The sequence below is a fragment of the Dunckerocampus dactyliophorus genome, chromosome 13 (genome assembly GCF_027744805.1).
Source record: "Dunckerocampus dactyliophorus isolate RoL2022-P2 chromosome 13, RoL_Ddac_1.1, whole genome shotgun sequence".
NCBI classification, from domain to species: Eukaryota; Metazoa; Chordata; class Actinopteri; order Syngnathiformes; family Syngnathidae; genus Dunckerocampus; species Dunckerocampus dactyliophorus.
Window position 1 is genome coordinate 14,303,620 of NC_072831.1, and position 27,116 is coordinate 14,330,735.

The 27,116-nt window shown below is 43.1% G+C and overlaps 2 protein-coding genes across 4 annotated transcripts in view; both read left to right on the plus strand.

Annotated features, from left to right (window-relative positions):
* Window positions 1–6,203, plus strand: part of LOC129192130 (intraflagellar transport protein 43 homolog A) — a 16,670-nt gene extending 10,467 nt beyond the window's left edge. For 2 of the 3 annotated variants that reach the window (XM_054795741.1, XM_054795743.1), the window contains 5 exons: window positions 275–321; window positions 4,761–4,833; window positions 5,460–5,535; window positions 5,634–5,696; window positions 5,935–6,203. In XM_054795741.1, coding sequence (XP_054651716.1) covers window positions 275–321; window positions 4,761–4,833; window positions 5,460–5,535; window positions 5,634–5,696; window positions 5,935–6,093 — 418 coding nt within the window. In that variant the 3' untranslated portion in view covers window positions 6,094–6,203. Of the gene's footprint in view, window positions 1–274; window positions 322–4,760; window positions 4,834–5,459; window positions 5,536–5,633; window positions 5,697–5,930 lie in introns of all 3 variants that reach the window. The other variant, XM_054795742.1, reaches the window with a different exon arrangement.
* A 10,845-nt stretch (window positions 6,204–17,048) lies between these two features.
* Window positions 17,049–27,116, plus strand: part of LOC129192158 (G patch domain-containing protein 2-like) — a 59,766-nt gene continuing 49,698 nt past the window's right edge. Inside the window, exon 1 of the mRNA XM_054795829.1 lies at window positions 17,049–17,187. The gene's annotated coding sequence lies outside the window, so the exon portion shown is untranslated. The remainder of the gene's footprint in view (window positions 17,188–27,116) is intronic.

Consider the following 27,116-nt stretch of genomic DNA (forward strand, 5'->3'; position numbering starts at 1 on the left):
ACACAATTTAAAAACAAACATTAACTATAACATTTACTTCTCGATACAAACCTGTGCACAGCAGCCAAGTGCATGGCAACATTTGGTAGTTGTGTGCCTGTTGTTCTATGACGTAGTTCAGAAGTGTGCTTCTATGAGGGGGAAGTAACAAAACACAGGGCCGCCATCAAAGTAAAGTCGCCACCAGCCACCCTCTCAGTCAGATGACCTCACAATTGGGCTGCATTTAAAAAGTATTCAATAATTAATATTCTCTCTCTCTGTGTTTCTACAGCCGCCGGCTGCGACCACAAACTCCCCAAGCATCCGATGATGATGGAGGTAAGAGCACCCTTGCTGTCCCCCACTTTGTGTCTCTCCTTTCGAGAGAGGAGCCCTCTGGTGCCTGCCCAGCACATTTATCCTGTGCAATAGAGCAGATAAGCAGGCAGTCAAGATTGTAGCTGGCGCAACATTTCTCCTTGGATGCTACATGAATGCAGAGCGCTGCCACTGACCACTGATGCTTTATAAATAACCACTCACCTTTTGATAAACATGAACATGTTCATTAAACAAAATTAGATACCTATTTGCCTCAGAACTGTGTTCAGGGAATTAAGTAGGCGCCTCTCACTCCCCCAGGCGACAGTTAATCACACACTCACAAACAGATCTAGTAGGAACATTTCTGCTTAGACGGAGTCACCTGAGGGCCCAATTCTGTGCACAACAAACAATGTCTGGGCTGAGGTGGGAATGACTGCAAAACCCAGCGCTGCAGAGCCCGGCAACGGATAATCTGGTTATTTATTTGTGCAAAGTAGCGGGTGAAATTCGGTAAAATTACCTTTGGCAAATACTGATGGAGTGATACAGTATGTATGAGCCCGTCATTGGTCATTTTCGTAGTATTGGTCACTCATCACATCGATGTTTAAATAGAAAATAAGTATCTGAAGACTGATTACCTTGTAAGAGATTTCTTACAGTATCATTTTCTTTCAATTCTACACTTTGATGTGTTTGTTGTTGAAACTACAAAATTCAGAAAGTTTACTTTATAGTTAACAATCAACGTCCACATTCCCTGCCGCTGTCTAGTGTTCACAATGAAAAATGGTCCATTAAATTAGAGTGATTCAGTTTTTTCGCGCTTAATACCGCCAGAAAGATGCTTTCTGTGTGGAGAGAGAGCTCTTAAAATCGAGCTAGAGGCAGGGGCATTGGAAATTACATTGCTGAGGGGTAGTGAGATAGCCCCTAAGATCTTGATTATACTGTATGTCCCCTACGCTTATCCAATATGTCCACTGGCTACTAGCTGGGAGACAGGGGGTAGCCCGGGTCCTGGCTCGCATCGCCCCATCAGCTGCCCCCACAACTCCTTGACGGTCACTTAAAATAGCAGCGCTGCTGAAAACACACATCTGATTCATGTCTCACTGTCTTACACGGAAGCACTGATGGGTTGAATATTGTCCCATAACCCTTTTCACAATAGATTCTATGGCTGGCTGATTTTTTGACTGGACCCCTACATCCTTTATTAGAGGCCGGGCTGATGTGGCGAGACGTCCTGTTCAAAGTCGCTGACTGGCGTGTGCCTGCCGGGAGCTTGTCTACATTCACCGCAAATGATCCCTTCTTGATATTTACATGCTTCAGCGAAGAAGCTGGACGCGACCGTGTAAGAAGGGTATGTGTGGGCCGCTCGCTGCCAGACAAAAGCCACCTTGATGTGATGCATGTCTGGACGGGGCAAGGTAGTCTGTATACAGTAGGTGGTAGAGACGGCAGTAAGAAGAAACCTCTCATCATGATGGAGCTTAGCTGGGCTGCTGTCCTGCGTGACCTGCACTGTAGACATTACAGTATGAGGAGCTCTATTCAAAATGTTGCCTTTTTTATTTTATTGATTGGATATAATTTATTACATATTTATTAGTAATTTTATTATATGTAATTTATTATATATTTATTTGTAGTTATTTTTTTTGTTTCAGACTTTACATAGTCAAGACAGAATGTATCGCACACATTACTGGCTGAAGTGGTGTCAGGGTGGGTGTGGACAGGAAGACAGGCTAGGATGCTATTTGCAAGGAGCCGGATGGCGAGGCTTTTTGATGTCATTGCACTAAGACCATTAAATTTGATTGGGGGTCCAGGGGGGACGGATTCTGCTGAACGCTGTGCTTTGTAAATGAGAGGACAAAGTGTCACCGGGGCCTCATGAATATGAAATACCCGCGCCTGCATTTATTTGGATATCAGAAACACAGATGAATCTTGTCAGTGGCTAAACGAGCTTGGCATTTTTCATTTAGTTTAATTTTAAAAAAGGGAACTAAATAAACTTATGAAGGTGGGGCTTTATCGGCAAAAAAAGTTAACACTTCTGAAGTTGTCGTCAGAATTCTTCAGCTGAGAAATATGTTCAGAATCAAACCCATTGTATTTCTCTTGCTCTCAGTCACCATTATGGACTACTAAAATGCAGTGTTGGACCACTGATCAATCTCTGCTTTTTGGAGTTATTCTGAAGCAGCTGTGACATAGATGCCAGGATACTTCCTCACATCAGATGCACACTTCCATCTCCTCCTACTCTATTGACTTTGCCCCCAGGCTGCAGTACTGTTGCTGGAGATTACTGACAGCCCTTTGCATGCAGTGCAGCTCACCATTTCACTGCTGTTCCTTTCATGCTTGTCTCGCTCAGTCAGCTTTAGTCTGCATAGAGCTAATAAACATGTTCAGTCTGCTGGCCCATACGGAAAATACTACTCCTGGAAGCAACATTGCTCAGCGTTGACACAATCTCCATAGCTCCTCCTATTGTAAAGCAAGAGATGCTTAACAATTAACGTTCCCCCAACTACCACAGTATTAGGTACACCTGCAATCTATTCAGCTTCAATTCAAAAACAATTCTCCCTTTCCAAAATGAGTCATGCTCTGTTTCGACTCACACTGTCAGATATGATTCTAACTCTAACACTATGTTTAGTGTTGTTGCATGCAGCTGCACTGCATCATACTGAGCTGAGCTAATTTGCTTTTAGTTACATGAGTGTGGCAAAGCAGGAAAAGATGCAAAATGTAACAAACTATGCTATAACTAGTGATACTTAATACAGTATAGGCTTTCTTACCGATATCCGATATTGCTTAGCACAGATGCCAATTTCAACCAAGCAGCGCTTCAAGCGCTTCAGCGCTTCCAAACTCTATTGGATACATTTCACAAATAAACACTGTTTATGAAAAATAAGACAAAATACTGCAATATGCAATACAGAAAAAGTGTTTCTTCCTGAGGTGTGATATTGGATTACAAGTATTGAAGGAAGATGCCCTACTTCCCCCTCGCATAACCAATGCTTTATGTGGTGTTCCGCAGGTTGGACTTTAATTTTGGTTTTAATTTTACACAGTTTCTTGTTTTGTGCTTTTTTTCTGTATCCTGTTTGGCACGATGTGCAGCTGCTTCTTGCAAAGTGCATGTAACACTTTACAGTCATTGCAAGTAGCATATTTACAATCCGAAGGCGAAACTTGGAAATAATTCCACACCACGGACATACAGAGCTTGTTGCTCTGTGGAGCACGGTGCAGTTTGATGAGGTCTCACTCGCGCACCAATATCATTATCGCCAGAAAAAAACAATGTTGCTATTAACCGATATAAAGGCTGTCCCGATCCAATATTGATATCGGCCCGATATCATTAAAAACAACGAGTATCGGATTATATCGGCCTGCATCTAAAATGTCTGATATAAGCACTCCTATACAAGCAGTTAATTCCAGACTCCAGCATTTCTATCAGCGCCCAGATAGAGCCCACGTCATCAGTGTGTGCACCAAAGAGTAGGAGTGATGTCGGCCGTGTGGCAGTATTTTTAAGAACACATAGCAGCTGAGTGCAAAGCGTGTCATGCACAACTATAACTATGTTGTTAAATCTTTCTAACATTGTCAATCAAAAGTGAGCATTAAATTGGGCAGGTGTGTCTGATGCTGTGTCAGTATTAAAACTAAACTTTTTACATAAGTGATGATAATATTCCCTCCTCCTTTGCTGCCAATTATCTGAGGTGCTTATGATGACAATGCAAATTTTTTTTAGTCTTTAGTAAGCTTGTTTCCTGTTTGTATTTTTACATGTCTCACTATTTCCATGCATATTTTCCTGTTCTAACAAATGTCCAAGCCCAATGCTCTGAAAGTTTGCCCCGTCCTTCTGGGGAGTGGAGCCATCTTCTCTCCTGTTGCGTTTTGCCAATTAAAGTGGGTTCCCACTGTTTGAGCAGCAGGCTGGCAGGTCTCAGCGCCACAGCTCCTGCCAGGTCGCGCAGTGACATCCGACCCCACACAGATGGGCCCGCGAGCAAATACTCTTGCACATGGCTGGACGCCGCCCCAGTCGGAGTGGCAGAGTGGACATGGAGGTCGGCCCACCGGCCACTGTGGGTCCTCGGGGTGGGCGGTGCTGACAGGGCCCAAATGCTAAGGTAGTAGGGGGTGCTTTCTGGGGAGCCCCTGGCCAGCGCCACACTCACAGCAGGAAGTGCTGCTGCCTCACTCCTGAATATTCATGGCCGCATGGCTATTGTGACAGGACAGCTCTTATGAGGATGTGGTGTGAGATAGGGAGGGGAGGAAGTGCCACACTGAGACACATAAAATCACAATTCATTCATTTTCATTCACTGTGTCCATTCTGTCACAGCATAACCAGAAGTCTAATGAATGCCATCTTATTATGTTTTTAGATGTTCCAGTCATTCCAGACCTGGATGAAGTGCAGGAAGAAGATCTCAACATGCAAGTAGCAGCTCCCCCAAGGTAGGTCCATGAACCGGGTTTGGCTTGGACCACACACAGGACACAATAGGAGAGGCTTACAGTAACAATCTAATGGTCACCTCCTCCATTTTCCTTCATTTTTGCCTTTGTCACAGTGTGTGTCGCTTCATCTAGCTGAGATGGAACACTGTTGGGTGTGATTTATGCAGCTCTGTTGCCCAGGCCTTACCAAGTGGGCCCTTTGATTTACAGGGCAGTGAGAGGCACTACGACATGTGTCGAATATGTAGCGAGGCTATGACAGCGGTGGAGGTTATTAGGCAGGGGCTTGCTCTCTGTACGAGATAATATCCACATTGAACTCATTGCAGGGGCAATGTAGCGTGTAATGTGCAATAAGTAGGACTGGCATGCGCTGCTAGGCCCCGGCCACTTTGAGAGCCCCCTCACTTAATTCCGACCCGCAGATAAGCAGCTGGGTTTCAATTTTAGGCGTTTACCACTTGGCACCCGTCTCCTGCTTTCCGTTGTCTTTGCTCGAAGTCTTCAAGCACACCAACTTCTCCGAAGCCACTTCTCACCTGAGTTTTGCAGTCAATGGGATATGTTCCGACTGAAATCTTTTTTTTGTCCATTTTTCCCACTTTATGTCCTTTAATAATTAGTGTTCAAGTCAACCGGGTAATGACCTACAGAGACCTGGACAATGATCTGAAATATTACTCTGCATTCCAGACACTAGTAAGTTCACAAATATTATATATCTTTTATATTATTATCTTGACTCATTATGGTGGTCCATTTAGTTTAGCAAACACATTTACAGATTCTCTCTTTAGGATGGAGAAATCGACTTGAAGCTCCTCACCAAGGTTTTAGCACCAGAGCAGGAGGTGAAAGAGGTGAGTGAATTTTTACTAAATATCACCTCTGAGCTCCCAGGAAAGAATAGTCCAGCTGTTGTCCAGAGCATCAGGGGAGGTTGCCACTCTGCCTCCCAGGTAATCATGATTTATGATGTGTACATTAACACTCACCGCTTCCCCCATTCTCCTCTCTGTGCTCCTTCTGCTCCCCGTCTCCTCTTTCTTGGTGCACCTTTGCCTGCCCCCAATTCTTCTTTGGCTGCGCTGCAGGAAGATGTGCTCTGGGACTGGGATCATCTGTTTACAGAGGTGTCCTCAGAGCTGCTTATGGAATGGGATCAAGGAGAGAGTGAAGAACAAGCTTCATAACCTGCAACATGAGCAAAATGTCTGGTTTGAATGGCTCCAGTGGGAGCTGGAATTATCAACTTGAATTATAGTGTGATATCGAGAATTTATATTTCCTAACTTGTATATAGTACTTTCTGTACATTTGTTTTATAATTTCTACATAAAGCTCACTGCTGCCTTATGTGACACTGACTTTGTGTAGATTTCACCTTTTTTGTAGGTTTTTAACTTGCATCATCACATGGGAAACATGATGTAGTTTGAAAAGACCCTCTAAAATAAAACAAAAAACATGTCCTCCCAACAAACAACCATTATCAACACCCTGATACAAGTCCAAGGTTGATAATCAGCTAAGCTGAAATCCAGTTGATTGTGTTTAAATTAACATTCCTCATTAAGGCCCACAACCTTATTGTTATTGACTGTGCCATTGACTTTATCTTGCAGCTCTTCAATAGGAGCAACCCTTTCTTCACTATTATCTCAAATGCATTGAACACTGTTCCTGTTGACACCAGATGGATTAGCATACATTACACCTTCTCTATTGGATGAACAGAAAAGTTGGCTCCTGTTCAAACTGTTCTTTAAAGTGGAAAAAAAAGAATATAGTGAGACCAGCACATGGTTCAAGGACATCAACATTTTGTGTGACATGTCCGTGCCGCATTGTATGTAATTCATGAAATGCATTGTGTACTGCGTGTCACTGGCTGCGTGTATCTATCAGCATTCAGTTTAGTCTTTGGGTGGTTCATGTGTGTGAATTTCAATGCAGGGCTTCAGCGTGCATGCAGGTCTATTAGAGAAACAGTTGTAATATTTACAGATTGTGATTAGGTTTATTTCTGAGACACAGAGCGCTCTCATGACATTTGAGGATGCACAGCAAAAGACCTCAAGGACATAGCTCAATCACTGCCCATCACAGTGGGAACAGTTTTTTAACTTCTTAGGCCTTGAATCTACTTCATCAAGTGTAATTCCTGTGGATGAAGCTATCAGACAGGATAATTGTGCTCTGAATATTTATATACTGTGGAATATTCAAGCTCAAATGCAATGAGTTTTTTTCCCCCATTAGACATACAAACGCTCACTCTTGCCACCTCCACAATTGGCTCATTTTGCCAGACTTAATGAATTCTGCCCATATGTCCTGAGCAGCTGCTATGTTGCCCCTTCCTCCCGCCCCCGCCGAGCTGCGAAGTGCCCATCCATGTAGAGACAACCTCTAGCTGTCTCTCTGGAGAACTAAGCCTGCCACTCCTACGCTGGCAGCCGGACGCTGCTGTCGGAGGTGGACTGCGGACGGGATGAGGGCTCAGATTAGGGCACGGTGATCACGGGTTGCGGCTGGCCTCCAATGACTGGTGGATCAGAGAGGGGATTATAGAGAGACAGAGGATAGGGGATGGGGTGGGGGATGCAGAGATGCTGTTTGGCATGTGCTCTCTTCCAGGTTGTCAAAGTGACCTCTCTGCTGCCTCATCCTGATGCTCTCCTTTATTCTCCCCGTGTTGCTTATTATCTACATTGTATTCGGATGCTGCGGCAGGACTCGGAATGACCTCCTCTTGTCTGGGAGCAGTGAATTCAATCACATCAAAGCAACAATATTTCTTGTGAGGGAGACGGCTGTTAGAGAGCGCCACGGTTATGGCGGAAGCTTTCAGATGAACGGTGTCACTGGTAGGTGAAGTGAAGCTGAGGCCATGTGCATCAGCATGTGAGGATACAGGCCTCACATATTGGCTTAGTGTGTCATTTGTTTCTTTTTTCTGGCATATTCCTATTATAATAATGGAATCGTTACTGTTGGAAACGCTCCCATTGTCCCGGCTCCTGCACCTGTAGCCCAATATTTCTTTCAAAGTATCCTAAGGTACTGTTTCAAATCAGATATTCAAGTGCAAACTTTCTCACAGCAGCATCACTCACTCTCCCACTATGAATCATCCGCAGAGAATGTATGTATAGTGGGTTTAAGCATCGTAACAGTTTCTCATATATCGGCCCTGTGTTTAAATAATGGGGATCATACAGTTATAGTGTAAACCACATTAAAGAGAAGTATTTTTTAAATATAAGGTCTCATTAGGGACGCTTGTATGGTCTAGCTCAGTGGTGTGCAAAGTGTGACACTTTGGGAGGTGCAGCGGCTTGAGAAAAAAAGACTGTTGTGGAACAGGAACTGGCAAAGTTATGTTCAAAGGTAAAATGAATGGCATTTTAGGTCATATGCTGAGACAATTTAACTGGGATGACCAAACGTCCCAGAGATCACTGGAATTCCACAGATTTTAGTTAGAAGTTATTTTTGCACCATTGAACCTTATCACTGGCGACCAGTCCAGGGTGTACACTGCCTCTCGCCTGAAGTCAGCTAGAATAGGCTCCAGCAAACCCCCGCGACTCTAGTGAGGACAAGCGGCATAGAAAACTGATGAAACTTATCAAAGAGATACTATTTTAGGCATAATAAAACATGTTGAGTAGCCTGAATTTGTGTCTTTGGTTATTGATAGTATTTTGTGATATAATTTTCTATCCATACAGAGGAGGCGTACTTTTAAATGTATTAAAATTGTTTGAGTATCTCATGGCTGGGCCGACCGTCCTGGTTTTTGGTATTCGAAATATGGTCACCCTAAATTAACAAATTATGGGATGAGCAGAATATGCCACAAAATGTTCCAGAGAATCCATCTTTAGGGCGAAGGTCTCGTTTTGCTTCACTTGACCCCTGATGTAGCTGAATTCAGGTTAAATGTCATCCAAATACTTGTGGCTCCAAAGCACCAAAATATAATTTTTACATGTTGACAAACCTGACTTGATTTGTCTTTCTCAAAAGGCAACAAAGGCCTAATTATATTTGTTTTACTTCCTCTTGTCCGCATGCTTCTGCTCATGTATTTTGGTATTAAGCGCTAATTAGAAGGATAGAATAGCGATAATATGCTCGGTGCTCTACTTAATATGCTGTGGTGGTGACAGAAGTTTATATATCCTATCTGCTCTCAATATCTGCCTTCTATATGAGCCAAAAGCAATACACTGTTCTGTAATTAAAGAAAATGGGAAGATGTCTTGATAGCGGGGGCCCTCTCAGTTACAGAGTGAGGGGTGAGGACAGACGTGCTAAAGCTTTGGCAATATTAGGACCACTTCCATTCCATCAGGGGCCACGTGCTGGTCACAGGTTCCCTGTCAGTGACCCGGCCAGCGCTGCATCACTCAGGCGGTTGGAACCAGCCAAAGCAGCAGTCTGTCATGAAGGCATGATTAGTAGGTTAAAAAAGCTAAGAATGCATGCTTTAGGATGCCATCCTTTTGCACATAAATATGTGGCGGATCTGACCTCTTTGTAGGAATTCATGCAAATACATGTTTATAGAGATCTTGATTATGAGTGTACAGGGGTTCCTGACACAACCAACAAATCGTGTTTTGTGAAGCAACTAAATGAAATACATGCTTTACTTTAGGTACACCTGCTCAGTCTAATGAGCTTGAAATTGTTCAAGCACAAAGATAACATTTGTCAGTTTTCATTGACACAGTTTAAATGTGTTTGTAATTAGTGATCATTTCACCAAAATCATGGCAACTATTATTAGTATGGTGCAGTCCCTTTCTCCACAGTAATACTCAATCCAAAGTGAGCATTTTAAAGGCAGAATGTTCATACAAGAAGCTCTTACATGCTGTATCAGAGGTTTCAGGGACCTGTAAGTGTCAGTTACACAGTTAAACATGCATGCTGTTCTAAGTTTCAGATCCCAGTTTTTTTTTTCATTTCAATTGGACTTGGGAAGGCGTAAGCTTTGAATGCCCCTGGGCATGGCTGTCTTAATGTAAGAAAAACAACCTTAAGTCAGGAAATAATCCCCACTTTTTCTTTTGTTATCATGTGATCAGCTGAATTTATTATAATCTTCCTCATGCCAAGTATATGGTTTTAAGAAGAGGCAGACAAAGGTTTGAACGTGAAATACAGTGGAGCTCCACATTTGTCTTGTATTTTATTATTTTCCCTTTTCACCTCTCAGTCCTGAACGGCTGGTCCTTCATTTTTCACATGGCTGGTTTTCTTATCATTGAGGGCCCCTTTGTGCTGGCCTAGGAGTGACATCAAGGCAATAAAACAGCAAACATTCTGTAAAACACAGATGCCTCTATGCTTGTGGAAGCCCTGCAATGACTCTCCGGGAAATTATGATAATAACTCAGAGCTGGTAGAATTGGTCGAGGGGGGCGGTGAGAGGCTCTGAGGTCAACAGGACGGGGCCCACCAAGGTCCTGTGAGCACGGAGATGTCAAGGTGGCCTGTCGGGCCTCGCTTCCTGCCTGCCTGTCGTAAACTCTTTCCATCACGCAGGGTGCTGGCTGCCATACAGCATGGACCTCGTGTCTTGGAGATGATGTGGAGGTCAACGCAATGCCACTATCTGACCTTTAATGGTCATCAGCTCTCACTTTTGCTTGAACACTTTTTTTCTATAGGCGGGTGTTTTTTGGCCTGTGGAAACAGGGATGTATGGACGGATTTGCGCCTGGCTTTCAGGAGGGGCTGGACGTAGTCCCACAACACCTCTCAAGTGTGTGAATGAGAAGGAGCTAGGACAGGAAGAGAGCACAGCCTCCACCACTGAGGTGCTGACAAAGGGTTCGAGGGAGATGAGACTGCACCTGTTCCAACTGCACCCTCGCAGCAGGGGGGCTCTCCGAAGTCTCAGCCTTCTCCTGGCATCTGTGATGGGTGGAGGCCGGTCCCGGTCCGTCTCTGGCACTTACTTCCTATCTCTCGCTCTCTCTTTTTTTTTTAGGAGAAGCGCTGGAGTCTCCATCTGCCGTGTGCCCACCACTGTCTCTGCAGCCTGCCTGGGAAGGAAAGTTAGTGGGTCTCGAGGACTCTACCATGGGGGTCTCACAGCGGTAGACCACCGAGTGGCATGTCAGACATCCCACACCAGCTGGCCAGGCTCTTTAAACTGTAAGCAGACACTAATGACCACACTCCACACGAACACACACACATACAAAATTGCAAAGAGTCATTATAGACAAAGCTAGCCTTTAACACACGGTCCCATTATAGAATATGCAATATGACAAGATAACCAGCGTACAATCATGGTGTCCAACCAAATTTAATTATATTTTATCTTCCACCCATCCATCCATACATTCATTTTCTATACCACTTGTCCTCACTAGGGTCATAAGTGAGTGGATTGTAGTTTGTAACCAAGTTGGCACGTCTGCTGAGGGATGTTAGCCCAAACTTCCATGGCAAATTTTTCAAAAATCATTCAAATTGCTTGGCCTCCATGCATGGACCCCAACCTTGAGCTCCTTCCACAGATTCATGATAGGATTTAGACCTGGGTTCTGAGAGGGCCACTCCAAAGCCTTGATTTTGGTGTCCTTCAAAACCTTCTGAACCAACTTTGATGTCATCGTCTTGTTGGAAAACCCAGCAACAACCTAAACCTAGACTGAAAGCAGACTTTTTGATGTTATTCTTCAAAAATATTAACATCATTTTCTTTTTTCATTTGAAGCAGCAAAACAGCCCCATGGCTTTATGCTCCCACCACCATGATTCATTCACTGTGGGAACAGTATTTTTTAGCGTTGAAACAAATGCAGCCTCCACATGACCAATCAGCTCAGTTCCCTAGGGGGCGAATAATTTTGACCTTAACTGTATATTCTTCCTTATTTAATTTGAGGAACCCAATGCATGCATTTAAATAGGGTATAAGTAAACATATCATGATGCAAGATATGAGTGACATTGAATTAGCCATTAGGAGAGCTAGGGCCCTGCCGGTCCCCCAACAATGACTTCGCCTCATCTACAAACTCACAATAAATATCTGGCCATCATTTATTTTAATTCTCTTCTTTCTTGCTCCGATGGAATCCATTCTTAACCTTGTAGGACAAGGACACCCACATGCCGCCTGCCTGCCTTGACTTAGCCGCTAAATTATTCTTCATTCTTAGGAGAGAAGACAAAAAAAAAAAGGGAGTCCGACGTTGCTCAGACTGTCAGCTCCAATGAATAGCACGCCTGAAAACGTTGTCACTGAACCCCTGGACAAGGAAAAAGACGAGGGAGAGGGCAGGGAAAGACAGACGAGTGAGGGTTGGGAGAGAGAGAAGACGGAGGGGTGGAGAGGGGGAGTCGGCAGCCTCCAGAGTGATTTATTTGCCAAATCAGGACACAATGAGTCGATTATGAGTCCTCTAATAAGAGAGAGTGTTTGGGGACCCACTAATTGGGCATGATTGAGTTGCAGTCTGGGAGCCGGGCGAAAAGGGAACCTCGTCGGCGGCTGTCATGCAATCATCAGCTAATCAGAGCTTTGAAATTAAAACTGCGTGTTTAGGGTAGAGGACGGGATAATGGCGGGGACCTGCCTGAGCTGTGTGGCTGTGTGACGAGGCCGCCGTGCTGCGCCCCTTTGTGTGCATGTGCATGTTCACATTGTGGGTGTGTGTGTATTCACATCCTCATCCTTAACTGAGGCCTGCTTTGGTCTTGATTAGGACAGTGAAGTAGCTGTAATCATCCCAGCCCTTCAATACTGGAAGAGTGTGTGTGTGTGTGTGTGTGTGTGTGCGCGTGTGTCCCAGCTGTGTAGGTTTGTGACAGTGCCATATATAATTTGTGTGTACATATGGCCAAACATGGACCAATTTATCAGATCCACTCAATTATTCTAATCAACACATCACAATCATCTGCAAATCATTATTCGCAGTTTTGGTCAATGTTGTGTCCAAACCTTTTAAAGCATGAGTGGGCAAATACAATGTATTGTTGATATCAGTCAGTCAGCATTTTCATCAGAAATGTCAATTGCACTGAGATAAAGCTTTTGGCCAATGAATGTGCTAAAACAATGATGTCCAAAGTGTGGCCTGTGGCACACTATAGAAATAAAATGAAACCAAAAAACTGAAAAAATAGAGCAAAAAGGCATAATGAAAGAGAAATAGCTGACATGTTTTTACTAATAACTAATAACTGCTCACTTGCAGTCTTCTTCAGAGTGAACTGAGTGAACTCAGAGTGAACTGCGTGTTTGACTGTGTCGGCTCTTCCTATCATTGTGAAGCAGAATTCACCACTAATAGGGAACGCTAGCTGGGTTTAGACCGTCGTGAGACAGGTTAGTTTTACCCTAGTGACGATGTGTGGTGGCAGTGTGAACCGTTTTGACCGTTCACTTAGAGTCTTCTTCAGAGTGAACTGAGTGAAGTCAGAGTGAACTGAAGAAGACTGCAAGTGAGCAGTCGAATCTGTCAGGTATGAAAAACAAGCTAAACAGGCTCCAGCATACTCCCACGACCCTAATGAGGATAAACGGCATAGAAAATTAATGGATGGATGGATGTTTTGGACAACAAGCAATGCATGATGAAGACTCTGACTTGCAAACCATACTTTCCATAGAACAGGTGGATGTCAACCTGACTGACAGCCACTATTTGTAGCAAAGAGTAAACATACACATGTGTAAAGACTGTTACACATCTGTTTAACTTGAGAGCTTTTTTTACTCAGATTTCAGTCTGCAGGGCGCATTCTATATGTAGCTTCTCCTGGTACAGAGAAATTCATGACATCTATACATACATATCTATAAACACAATATATATTCAGTATATCAGTATTTTTCAGCCCTCGTGGAAAAGGTTTGGACACCTCAGCACTAAAATACGTCAAAGGCACACAAAGCACCATACAAACAGCGTCACACCAGAGGAGCCAATACTGTATTCAACTTTATAAATTAACTTGAAGATTTACCAGGATGACTTTAAGTTTAAAAGGAGCGCGAAAGCGCCAAAGGTCTGATTGTTCTCTGATGCTGAAATGAGCTTTTTGCTGACAGTGGTCATACTGACTTATGAGTATTGCCACAAGGGGGCAGTGTTTATCTGCAATGCCTCGCGAGTGGAATCAGAGTGCTAATTGCTGGCTGGTGTGTTTTTTTTCTGAACCTGAGGCGAGCCTGCATCGCGTCATATTGTTAAATGTTGTTCAAATAAGAAACATTTTGGCGAAATTCGAAAATTTGAAACACATTTAAAACACTATCAGTCTTTTAGTTAACACTCCTGTAGGCTATTTTAAACAGTCACAATAGTTTTGACAGTTGTTTGTGCAGTTTTTACACTATCATGTTAGTTAACTTACTATTATGTAGGGCCATGCTCATCTAATAGCTCCAATATTATTCCACAACTTTTATGGTCATGACAATGATTTCGTTTATTTCAAACATGCATGCAAGGATACACTGAAGTACATCTCACGGTTACAGCTTCACGATTGAACATATCCGAAAAGGAGTAGAAAGAAGCCGAGTTTATCTCATCGTCCCTCCTCTCCCTATTACAACAGCAATAACTAATACAGTAATTTGTCCACTTCCTGTGTTCAATATGTACCGATTTAGCATTTTTGAAAAATAAAATAAAAGGATCAATACGTGTGATAGTAAAGTGAATAGTTTGTAAATAGGTTTGACAGTAATGTAAATAAATAAATACATGTTAAAAGCAGACAACAGTCTTTTGGGGCAATCTAACGCTGGGCTTAGTTGAAATTGATTTAATAATTCAAATTAAAAGATATACTAAAGCAAAAGTGTACAAAGTAGTTTCAGCAAAAGTGTTGTAGTTTAAGTGAAAACACAGATTCTTTGTGCTCATCTTAGTGCTTATTGTTCAAAATGCTTCTAATTTATTTTTAAATATTGTGATAGTTATATCAAATTGTAGAAGGCAAAATATAGAATGAATAAACCTGAATAATTCGCTCTCCTATTAAACAAACGGTACTGTATAGTAGTACTGTTACTATACCTTCACTGATTAGTCGTACAACCATAAGAAATAATAAGGTAAAATAGAATGAAATGTTTAATAAAGTTAGTGTGTGTACATTTATTAGCTTGTATATTAATAACTTTAGATTGCCTTGAACAATCTTGTTTTACAAATCATAATTTATATGCAAACCTGCTTCTTTTTACTGTAAAATTAGCAGCCAAGCTTTTTATGCACTTTAGTCAGACAGCATTGATCTTGAGATCAGGTGCAGAAGTTTCTCAATGACATTTGATATTTGAAAATAACATTGATTCTGTTTCCTGTCTGTGTCCACAAATGCGTCGCCAAACAAACCAATGCACACAGTACTTCGTCCAATCCCCCTAAGGCCTCGTCTAATTGTGAATGCGGCGTACATCTTAAGAGGGGCTCACTATAAAAATCTGGAGTGGGTTTAGGCATAAATGGGATTAATTCCCAAAGAATGTCCTTTGCTCTTCCTCCCGTAATTTCATTTGCAGGGTCCACAGGATGAATAGCCAAGCAGGCAGCGATGTGGAACCGGAGGACAGGCCTTGCGGGGCCTGTGCTGCTGCACCGCAGCCTTCAGGTTACGTTACCTTGATAATGTCACAGCTGCAGAAGCACACCACCCACCGTACAGGACACAGGAAATCCAATTATCCATCTCCTAATGTGTGGGAATTTTATGCTCTCATCCCTTAGACTGTGGCGACGGAACTGCCCTCGGGCCAACCTACCTGAGACATTCCTGGGATTATTTTTCCAGGTGAGAAAAAAATATGTGAAAATATTCGGAAATGAAAGGAACGTGAAAATATTCTGAAATCAACGGAACTTGAATGCTGTAGTTTTTTGTGTGGATTTAAATGAAAACAATTTCAGTAAATTGCATTATTCGAATTTGTCACCGTTGTTCCTTATGGAAGTAGTATGACCTGTCCTGTCACCAGTTGGATAGAAGAGCAGACCTCCACCCAAACCCCCCATCCACCTAGCCAAAGTTTCCATGTATTTATTTTTATTTAATGAAAAGGAAGGCGCTGCATCCATTTGCTCCACGGCGAGGAGGTGACAGTACACACATTGAACGTAAGCCTCTCCGTGCAGCGAGGAGTGGGCCGGCCCATCATTAACATGGAAGACAATTCTGTGTGCAATATAACAAGATTAGAACATTATCATGCTAAGCTCTTTCATGGAAAAAAAAAAAAAGTAGGGAAGGTTTTTATTGAGGGCACACAGATTAAAAGCGGTATGATCAAGATTCTGAATTACAAACTTGCACGGTTATTGATGGATTTAGAAAAGTGGATGACAAGGCAAAGTATTTTCCACACACTGTAAGAATGTGTATCTCCACTGTAAGGCCCCCTCGTCCCCGTGAGACCCATTAATAATGGGTAAAGACAGATGAGCCCCTCTCATGCCAAGCAGGTTGCCTCAATTGGATTAGTGAAGCTGACATGGCGATGGATAGCTGTCTATGTGCCAAGTGGCCGTTAACTGGACCAATATGCCCATATGACTTTACACAAAACAGCCTTAGGATTCCCCACGCAGTGATCCCACACCAGCAGTCAGCGGTTGTTTCGAGGGCATTAAAGGTGCGCTGACATGCTAATGAGCAATAAACATTTATCAGCAGCAGGCTATGTGATTTAATAGCTGACATCTTTAATACCAAGTGGCACCTGAGCTCTTTTCCCCAATTGCTTTTATTGTTGAAACTACGACTATCGCCACCTTGGACGAGTGAGGTGTCAATTGCTGTCACGTTGCACTTTATGAATGGGAAGACGCCGCGCACCGCTGGCACACGTCCGAGCCAATTGTTGTTTCGGAGGCTGATGTCATTGTTCTGCGGAGGCAATGATGGCCACTGTGGATGTCAGCAATGGGCCCCGCTGCAACCGAATGTACAAATGGGCACGGGCGTGACTGGCCGGTGAAATGTTATCAATCACCACGCATCCCAGTGGTGGGGGGAGCCGCTGGCGTTTGTGTAGCGACTCACACTGATCCATATAAAAGGCAGTGTGATGTATTAGAGCAGATGAACAAGGGGCCGGCTCCGACACATGACTGACAGCTCATTTGACAGGAAAGTGTGCAGGCAACTTTCAATCTCATCTAATGCTGCTGAAGGAATGGACCTGTGCTGTGAGATTCTGTTTTCATGTTTGCTCTCCACCGGGACAACGCGGGCTGAATGGGCGGAATATGATGTGGATGCTGCCCCCCCACCCTTCACTCCCAGTTGGGATTCCAGAGGAGACAGACCTCCTGACCTGTGAGTCGCATCTCAATCCACTTAGTTGTAGAGAATCAGGTTTCAGGCGAGAGGGAAAAAAGAGATATAAACTCCACGGCCGCCTCCCTTTTAAAGTCAGACCTGTGTGTAAACCAAAACATTTTGGTGTCATGCATTATCAATCAGCTTTCTCTCTGGGTTTTCCTAGCGGGTCATCTGTGTCATTCAATTGCTCGGTCCTTCTGAAACTACACAGGCAGCAACACGCATCATCTTCTCTTTGTGCTTCTTCGAATTTCCCTCACTAAATGACGGACAGTGCTTTTTGTACCTGTGGGGACCCTCAGTGGGGACTTAAGCAACCCAACCCACCTCTTAATACCGCCACCACCACCTCACAAAAATACAAACCATCAATAATATACAAAAACACAATATGACAATGCATGGCATTACAGAATTGGGGATGAGTACCAATATCACTAAAGCAACAATCCAGTTACCCGTTATAGTCCAATACATCATCTATAAACACTACGTCAAGCAGTGCAGAATCAATGTTTATCTCATAACATGACAAAAACATACAAAATTAAATAAAATACATCACACCGCTCACTCGTAAGCACTAGTCAGCGAACCCTTTCCCAGTCTGACCTATGTGTAAAATATATATACTTGTATATGAATATATATATCAACTCAGTTGTTTACGTGACATACTCAGAATGATGAACAACCCCATGTCTGTCTCCTTTCATCATGTCACAACAGGATCAATTAAGTGCTGCTGTTCATGTGACGATGCACTCGAGTGCTCTGGTAACTTTGAGCGTTATGGAATAGGTTTTCAGACATCAGCCAATCAGAGGACGGAATAATTCTGACGTTCCTGCGGCCTGCTAGCTGGCCTTGTGAGGTGAATCTGAAATTTGATTTTAAAAAAAAACACAAAACAACCTCATTGCTAACAGTATGTATGTGACAAGGGGCAGCAGTACTGATTCTGAAGGCCCTGGGCAGATTACATTAACATGGCAACATATAGAAGATGAAATCTGATTGGACAAAAAAAAATCTCACACACACACACATTAATGTACTGGAAGCAGGGCAGTCAAGAGACACACTACTAAATTAAGATAATAGACTGTTGGGAATAAATTAATACAATTTCATGGAACAAATACTAGAATTGAAGTTGCAAATGTAGGTCAGTGCTTTTGATAGTGTTTAGTATAACGATGGTAGCACTGGCTGCAGTACATTTGAAAAATAATCAATTTCAAGGAATCCCCCAAAACATTCATTTTCTTCTAATTGCAGTGTGCCAAAAACCTACTAAATTCTTGAAAAAGAATTTCTCCCTCTCTCCAGCGGAGTTAATAATCAATACTGTAGTACTGCAGGCCTATTCGTTTCCATCAAAAAGTGTTTTTTTTTCCCCAATTACAATTGCAGAGTCCAACTAGAGTTAAATATTCTCAGATTCTAAACTCAAAGGTCACAGAACATTTCTTAATTATACACCACAAATGTAAAATTATGCCACCAGAAACCTCTTCAAGCCCAGGAGACTCAAAGCTCCCGATGAGTGATCCCTGAATGATCAATCACAGACAGCTAATTAGCCGTTTTACAGACGCTCAGTCCTTTTCACTCTGCCCCATCTATTTTCTCACCGTGATGACCCTTTCTCTTTTTCCTGCTTCAAAGTTATCAGAACTTCTGCTGCTCAAAGCAATAAAAATGACTTCCTCAACGAGATGTGTAAAACACCCCTCTTTTTGCATGTTTTTCTCCCAAAACGTATCACGTGATCACACCTCTTGGTGGAGCAGAACCTAACGCAGTCAAGCATCAGTTTAACGTCGCCTCTTTCCAAACCGGGCGCTCACTCGCTTTTCCCTCTATTCTTAATTTTTTTGTGCCGTTCGCATGTTCCTACACGCATTTTCCCCGTTAGCGCGGTAGAACACGCGTCCCCCCCCCCAGAAGCGTTAGCGTTGTCTAGGTGATCATTAAAATTTATGGCAAGCTGACTTCATCCAGCTTGCTAGGCGGCAGTGGCATAAGTCATAATTATGTGATGACACTGTAAGACGAAGTGTCCACACTGGCTCCTCGTCCAGGCCAGTTAAATGGTATAATTAGCCCAGTAAGAGGCAAACGCTCCAGATTGGATAAGTTATTAAATGTTTGGATGAACTTTAGCTCCATTTCCCTATCTATCGCTGTCTTCCTTGCGCGCTCCCCCCTCCTTCCTCTATTAGCCCATTAGCAGTTATATGATACTATATGCTGATGGGGCAGTGGACAGAGAAAGTGGGTAAATTAAGCCTGACCACTGCTTGTGTTATGGACTGCTCTTATTAGGAGCCACTGAAGGACACTGCTAGACCTGAGAGAATATCCCTGAAGGACCTGAGCGTAGAGCTGCGTTTGTAAAGATATATCAGACATAGTGCTTTCTAATGATTGAATGCTTTCAGAGCTGCAGTTCAGTCTCCTTATTCCATGGAACTATGGAAAGTAATTGCACGGCGCCTCGAGTGGGTCAGACCAGCAAACATGTCAAACGTAACCCATCAGATTGCTCAATCTGTCCCCTGTTAAGATATAATAGAAGGGCGTGCAGTGGGGCTGACAGCATGCCAGCCGCCGGGCCCTTGAGCCGCCGTTTGTGCGGCGTGCTCCACCAGAGGGTCTCACCAAGCGTGACTGTGTGTTATTCACACTGACGAGTTCCACTGTTCACTGTCACCTCTCATTGCGAGGGGAAATCAGCCTGTGGAGAGAGAGTTGTGTGGCCAGGAGACGGTGGCGGAAAGAGCGTAGGCCATGCCACCTGCACCAGCCTGCATATGACCAGACGTTAGAAAAGCACATAGAGGCTGATATCGAGAAACAGTATACTAAAGAGTTTGCGTGTGTGTGCTGACACATTCTTCCAGACAGTGGTGGGAGCCTGTTTGGGGAGGGGCTGGTGTTACTGGGTTTGATTTGTTGTGAAGACTCCAGCTGGAGGATTCAGCAGAGTCCAGCAAGCCTGCTGAGAGTGACACTTCCTGTCTCTGTCTCGTCCTGCCGAGAACCTTGTGACAGCGGGGACCTGGAGCTGAGACGTGTCCCCCTTCATCATCGCCACAGCCAAGCACCCTCAGCGGGCGACGAGTCAGTGTAGGGACAGGGGGCAGCTGGTTATCTGTACCTCACCAATGAATCGCCTGCCCTCGCCCCACCAGAACCTACTCCAAGAGATCTGCTTTTGGCCTTTCTCCAGAAAGGCTGCTGTCTCACTTGGCTTCCTGATGATTTTTGTTCCTGCAAGCAGACAAATGGAGTTTGGGCTTTTTACAAGAAGAAATGCCTCAGCTCGTGTGATCTCACTGCCCTGAGGAGCGGCACCTCTGCGAGGGCCAGTGATTGGAAAATGACAGCGCTGCACATATTGTCAGCATGGACAGACTCAGCCTTCAGCCGAACGACCAATTGTACATTTTCAGAACAACAGCCATCCGTTTAAGTGTGATTGGACAGCTCTGCTTGCAGCATGTTTGGATACAAACTCTAGTAGAATAAACACGCATGGCTTCCGTGCTGGTGCAGTGATGTCTGTTTGCACATGAAGAAACTGGTGGTCCTGGTGGGAGGCGGGTGTCGGTGATTTGGTCTTTTGTGTGAAAATACCTGTTGCTGCTGTGGAGTGAGACCGTCTGCTTCTGCAACACAAGTGGCTTTGTGATAAGTGATTAGAATTGAAGACGAGGGCCTTGTCAGCACACACTCTTCAGATTTGAGGTCAGTCTCGCCCCCTGATTGTGTGTTTTTGTGAGGGGGAGGGAGGCGGGCGAGAGTTTACTGTCGCCTCACTGAAGCCTCCATCATCACCTGCTGAGACTTGAGTCCCCTCTGTCTGTTTCATCATTCTCCACATCCACCCCTCTGTCATCCTTCCTTTTTCTCTCCCCTCTCCCTCTTCTCAGCCCCCACCCACTCTGGCCCATCGCCTGCTCCTATGCTCACCCCCCATGTTCGCAAATCACTTCTTCCCATGTCAGCAGGTAAATTGTTTTGTCCTCCCGCTCCCTGCTTTCATTACCTTGTGTAAATTAAGCGATATGTCGTCCACCGGTGCACGCCAGAGCACTCGCCGCGCCAACGCCAAAATCATGAGATTTGGCATAATAAATGAAGACAAACTGGCAGTAGCAGTGCTCCTCTTCACGCGGGCTCGCCTTCATTATTCGCTTAACTTGCCGGAGAAAATGACTTAACCCTGACCCGTGTATTACGTCCCATATTCACTCCAGATAAAAGCCTTTTTACAGCGCACAACAATTTATATTCCGGCAAAGAGGCTGCTTTTCTCTGTCAGTTTTCCAATCTCAGCTCCTCAACACACGTCATTAAACTTGTCTTGCCTTCCTGTATTTGTCCATCAGTCCTTCTTTTTACATAAAATCTGGCAGCATTATTCTGGGATTTGATGGCACCCGCTCATTTTTTCCCCTTGGAACGTTTGATTGGAAGAAATATAGCCCGGCCTGGGCTATCTCCTCTCCTCTGTGGAATCATGCACTTGATGAAATAGTGTTCCCCCAGCAAGAATAATAAAAACAGACTTGTGCATTACAGGGGGCTCTCAATCTGCCAGCTGAGCTGAGCGAAAAAACCCACCCTGCCTCGTGACAGATTTTTATAGTTATCCCTGCAGATAAATGGAAACGGCTGACCAGGCTGGGAAAGGCCACTCTGAAGCAAGGGTGGGCTGGCGGCCTGGATAATATGGCTGGAGGTGTGCTACTGTGCCACCTGAGACCTCATGTCCTTTTCCCCATCTTTGCCAATGAGACTGGAGCAATGTGTATAACATCCGAACATCCATTTACATAAACTGTTGTAATTCAAGCGTCGTATTTGTAGAAAAGAAAGTTAAAGTTGCGCGTGTATCACTTGGGGTACGTGCAGCTCCATCGGGACTGAACTGTACACAATGAAAAGAGTCACTGCGACTGTTCCCAAGCCGCTGTGTTAAGGTGTACTGAAGAGCGTAACATAAAGCATCACAATATTACACATAGTAGACGAGAAGTGCGCTCAGTAAAACACAGACTTAACCAAGGCCCTTCTGTATTTAGGTGCATTTTGTCATTACGATTCATGCATTATTCATTGAAAAATGAATGAAAATAATTTGATCGTTATCAGGATCTCTGCCTAAACTTAAGTGGGTTCTTTCTTGGCCCATGTGCTATCCTCAAAACTCCTTCCAAGCATAATCCCGCTTTCCTGTAAATGTTATGTAACGGCAGGTAATCTCATATATTTTGAAGAACAAATAGAGAAGCAAAGAGGACCATCCTGATTCTCAACTCAATTACTTGATTGACAAAATCCAACTTCATGCAGAGATGCAGGCAACTGGCAGCTATACAAGATCCACTGTGTTGTAGAAGAAGATTTTGCCTAGGAGGGCTATAATCAGCCACAAATGATGCTCGTTCTGTGCTAACAGGCCCTGAATAATCAAGCAAAATGAACAGGCTAATCAATTTACCTCGAGTGCCTTTCCACGGCAGGCCTGAAGTCATACAGGATGAGTGTAGTCTGCATCCACCTCCTCCTTTGCTTTCTCCTTGTTCTGACAGTTTTTCAATTATAAAAATGTGCATTGAGTGTATATTTTTATAATAGAATAATATATTTTATAACTTGTAATTGAATGGATATTTTCTCTACACTTATACACCTCATTTTCTATATTAAAGTAATGTTTCAGATGATTTGATTATTTGAAAATTAACCATTTCTTGTCATTTTTGTGTATGGTAAAGTTTTTACAAGCTCTACGCACAAAGGTATTAAAGAAGAGCACTAATACAAAGCAGTAGGCGTGCGGCGTAGAACACTAATATTATTGTAGGTTGTACATTGTAGGTTGCCAGGGCAATAACACACATGCTACAAGACATGCCGTCCAGAATGATTTTTTGCAATGGTTGTTGCTTGAATGAAATGAAAGTACTGGGGCTGTTTTCGACTCAGGATTTTCATGGGCGAATCTGATTTGTTAGATTTTGTCTATAGTCGACTAATATTCAAATTTGAACAAGCAGGGCTGGTGGCGATCCCAACAAGTGAACAGGTGTCATTTGCAACTTTCTCCAACTCTAAGAAACAGACAAATAAACATGGTAGGTGTGCAACAACAGCACCTTCATTTATTTAGTGACACTGACAGCAAGATGGACAAAACTGAACAGAAAAGTGCACATAGAAGAGGAACATGACTTGAAATACGATAAATTGCCAAGACTCAGTTAGCAGCCTAATTTCTTGTCTTAAAAGTCACTGTCGGGATATAAAATGAAGTTGGCGCAACAGCCTTACCATGATATTCAATAATGTTCACTTATGATCCAGTAATAATGTTGTTGCTATGATTAGTAGCCATTATGAGCCAATGAAACCGTCGATGTTGACAGTCTTCCTAGTGCTCAAAGCCAGCGCTCACCTCTTTGGATTGTGCCACCGAAATGTGTGAATGTATTAATGCGTGGTAAGCATATGTCTTCTGTTAAACACACACGTCATTTTCAATTCTTTATTAGCAAAATGGTGCTCTTTTTGCATCAAAGTAGGCTATTTATGACAAAAACAAAGACATTCTTTGCCTTTGTCTTTTCAGCAGCAGCCGCGACCACCCCGCATGTAGTCAGAATGGTACAATCTTGATCACATTTACTGTATACGAGTCGATGACAAGCTCCATAGCCGAACCAGACTCCTCCAAATCGACTATAGTCGACTATTCTAAGACACCCCTAGAAAATACAAACGGGAGAGTTGTTTTCCAGTTGAAGTGCCTCAAGAAGCAGGTTTCATAATACAATTGTAATTTGCTCATAATAATTCCACATGTTACACCAACACAGAGAACAGATATTATTTATGGAACCAGCGTCTGCTTCAACACACCATTTGGTAAATTGACTCATCAAACCCACCCACCTGGAGCAGGGTGATATGGTGACCTGTGACAGCAATGCATCTATAAGGATGGAGGCTGTCCGACAAAAACAAACAAAAAAACATTCTCTGATTTCCTAGAAAACATAACAATTGCAAACGAAAGGCTCATGCACCGGCTTTCCAGAAAATGATATTTTTTTCACCCTTGTTTATTGCGGTTAGTTGGTTCCAAACCCGATTGATAAGTGAACAAAGTAGGATTCTTGATTTATGAATGGAATATTTTTGTAGTCATAGCATAGAAAATCAATTCACTACTCAATACAGTTTTTAACATTATTAGAGCCCCCGAGACATGAAATACCACCCGTATAGTCACCTTTGCGTTTGTATTACCCAACATAGTAGATATAATCAGAGAAAATAAGCCATATTAGTCATAAATAAGATAACACAGACTCACACGGTCCGTGTTGTTTTTTTCTGGACAGCGTACTTCGAGTGTGTATTACAATACAATGAGGTATTGTAATGACGGCTTTAAATGGCTTTACACTCACATTACCCAATACAGTAAACAAAGTAAGCGTAAATAAGCCATTTAAAATGTAAACAAGTGTCACAGTAAATGTGTTCACGAGGGAACCTTCGTGACGAGTCTAGTGAAATCTTCCCTTGAACCCAATAATAACCGTAACCAATCGCAGAACAGATGCGAAAGCAGGCAATGATACTTTTAGCTATTCTCCTTTTTGCTTTGCAGCACCATAACTTTAGTGACTCTTCTCTCGACCTCCCCTATCACCTGTTGACACGTTCAAGGGGCCTTCATGAATTCTTGAATGCATTAAGCAATTGTAATCACAAATGTAGTGTTGTTTCTACCCGGCATTACACCACTGTGTTTTTTTTCACAGAGACGTTATCTATATTAGATATTTATATTGATTATTTATTGTTTAGTTTGGTGTTGGACACAGTAAAACCCGCACAATAACAGTCGCTAATATTTGGGGTCTTTTTGTGTGTTTTGGTTTATCTCAACATTTTGTCTTCGTCTTTTTAAGTACACTTCCTTAAATGTGAAAACACAACAAATAAGACTTGTAATAGACAAATGTGTGTCAGATGTCTCAGTGAAACACATCATTAGCATGCAAAGGGCCCCGAGAGAGGACGTTTGCGCCGTGTAGCTTTCTAAGTTGAGGAGTGCCTGTGCTTTAAAAGGACAAGGAAAGAATGATACAAACAAAGAAAAAAAACATCAAGAATCCAACTCATTTTTTTTCCCCTGTATGAAAGTTTCCCAAGGTCGTTTGCGGAGTCGTGTTAACACAACAGCTGAATACAAATTTGTTTCCTTGTTCTACAAGTCACGGAGCCTCGAGTCTTTAAGCGATCATTATTACCATACAAATAGACAGATCTATTTAACAACCTCCTTTTTTATCTCATAACACTTATTCTTTAGTGTTGCTTTCTGAAAGGCACTGAAATGCCCCCCCCCCTCCTCTTTTTGGGAAAGGAAATGGTCTGGCAGTTGATAAAGGCTCAGAGCAATAGAAGAAGCAAGGCTGACATCTTCTTAAGAGATGATAGCAGGGCCAAATCAAATAGGATGGAGCAGTCACTCTTCTCACAGATAGGTAGCTCATTTCTGCTGGCTGAGAGTTTGCATCCCAAGTGGCGCTCTGCCCGGGAAAGATAGCTCACTCTCAGTCCATTCATTATTTTATTCTCTGCCTCTTCTTTTCATGTCGCCAGCTAGCTCCTTTTTTTTTTTTTTTTTTTACTTTAATTAGTAGACGATTTTGCTCAAGAGCTGATGTGGATCTCGGAGTTTAGATTTTGGGACAAAATGTTTAATTACGAGGGTTTTTTTTTTCATTTGTTGGAAAAGAGGCAGAAATCAATTATTTCTATTAGACAATGGTGATTGCAAGTGAATGGCAGCATGTTGAAACAAAGGCTCGGTGGTAGGGAAGATAAGTGTCAGCCTTATCCACCCCCTTCACCCCCAAAGGTAACCGATGTGAGTTGGCTTCGTAATGGCTTTGCATGTGTTGACACACAAACACGGCTGCGGTGCTCACAATTTGTAAATGTCACATTGGAAGACTCTGATGTCAGTGTTGACATACAGGAGTTGTCATTTGTGTGAGTACAGTCGTCCCTTGCCACTTCACCCCGTCACAGCTTTTGAAAAATATATTCATTAATAAATCGGATTGTTTCGGGGTGGAATATGGCCCATTATTAGTCCAAAAATATCCATATTGAAGCAAATTTCACATATTTTTTTCCACAAAATAAGCATTTTTAAGCACAAAAATGGCAACTAAAGAGCGTGATTGGCGAAACTTATAACCAACACGTGGCAAACCCTACACACGGGAGGCTACGAGCGACTGTGGCCAGCGACAACAGTGAGCGACGTGCTCACATCCGGAGCAAATTACGAGTCTTCCATGGTTTCGATTGGCTGTCAGGTTTGGACGGAATTTTGGGGTATCAAAGGAGTTCAGAGGAGGAAAAGCGGTCGGGTTGTTCATTGTGTACTCTTGCTAGTACTGGATCTTGCTAGTATGGAAGATATAACGTATATAAATGTCCGTGTAAATTAATCTAAACTTACCTGATATGTTTACTCTGGCGGCAACAAATTTCCATGCCGCTGCTTTGTTGTTTATATCTCTGTATTCTTTTATGGAAATGTCAAATAGCTGCGCGAATTCTGACAGCAAGTGTTATTTTTGCTCCATGTTTACCTGCAAGAGAGTACTGGATCGTATCCTTTCCAATCTCCCACAGATTGGTCCTCATCTGGGCAAAAGCGTTGAAAAGTTGAACATTTTTCAGCTTTCTGGGATTGCATCGCAAGCCGGCGTGTGCACGATGAATACACGAGCGAAAAATGTAACACACTCAAATTTTGTGTGTCGCTTGGCGACCCAGGTTCCATTGAAAATGAATGGACGAGAGCTGCGGTTGCC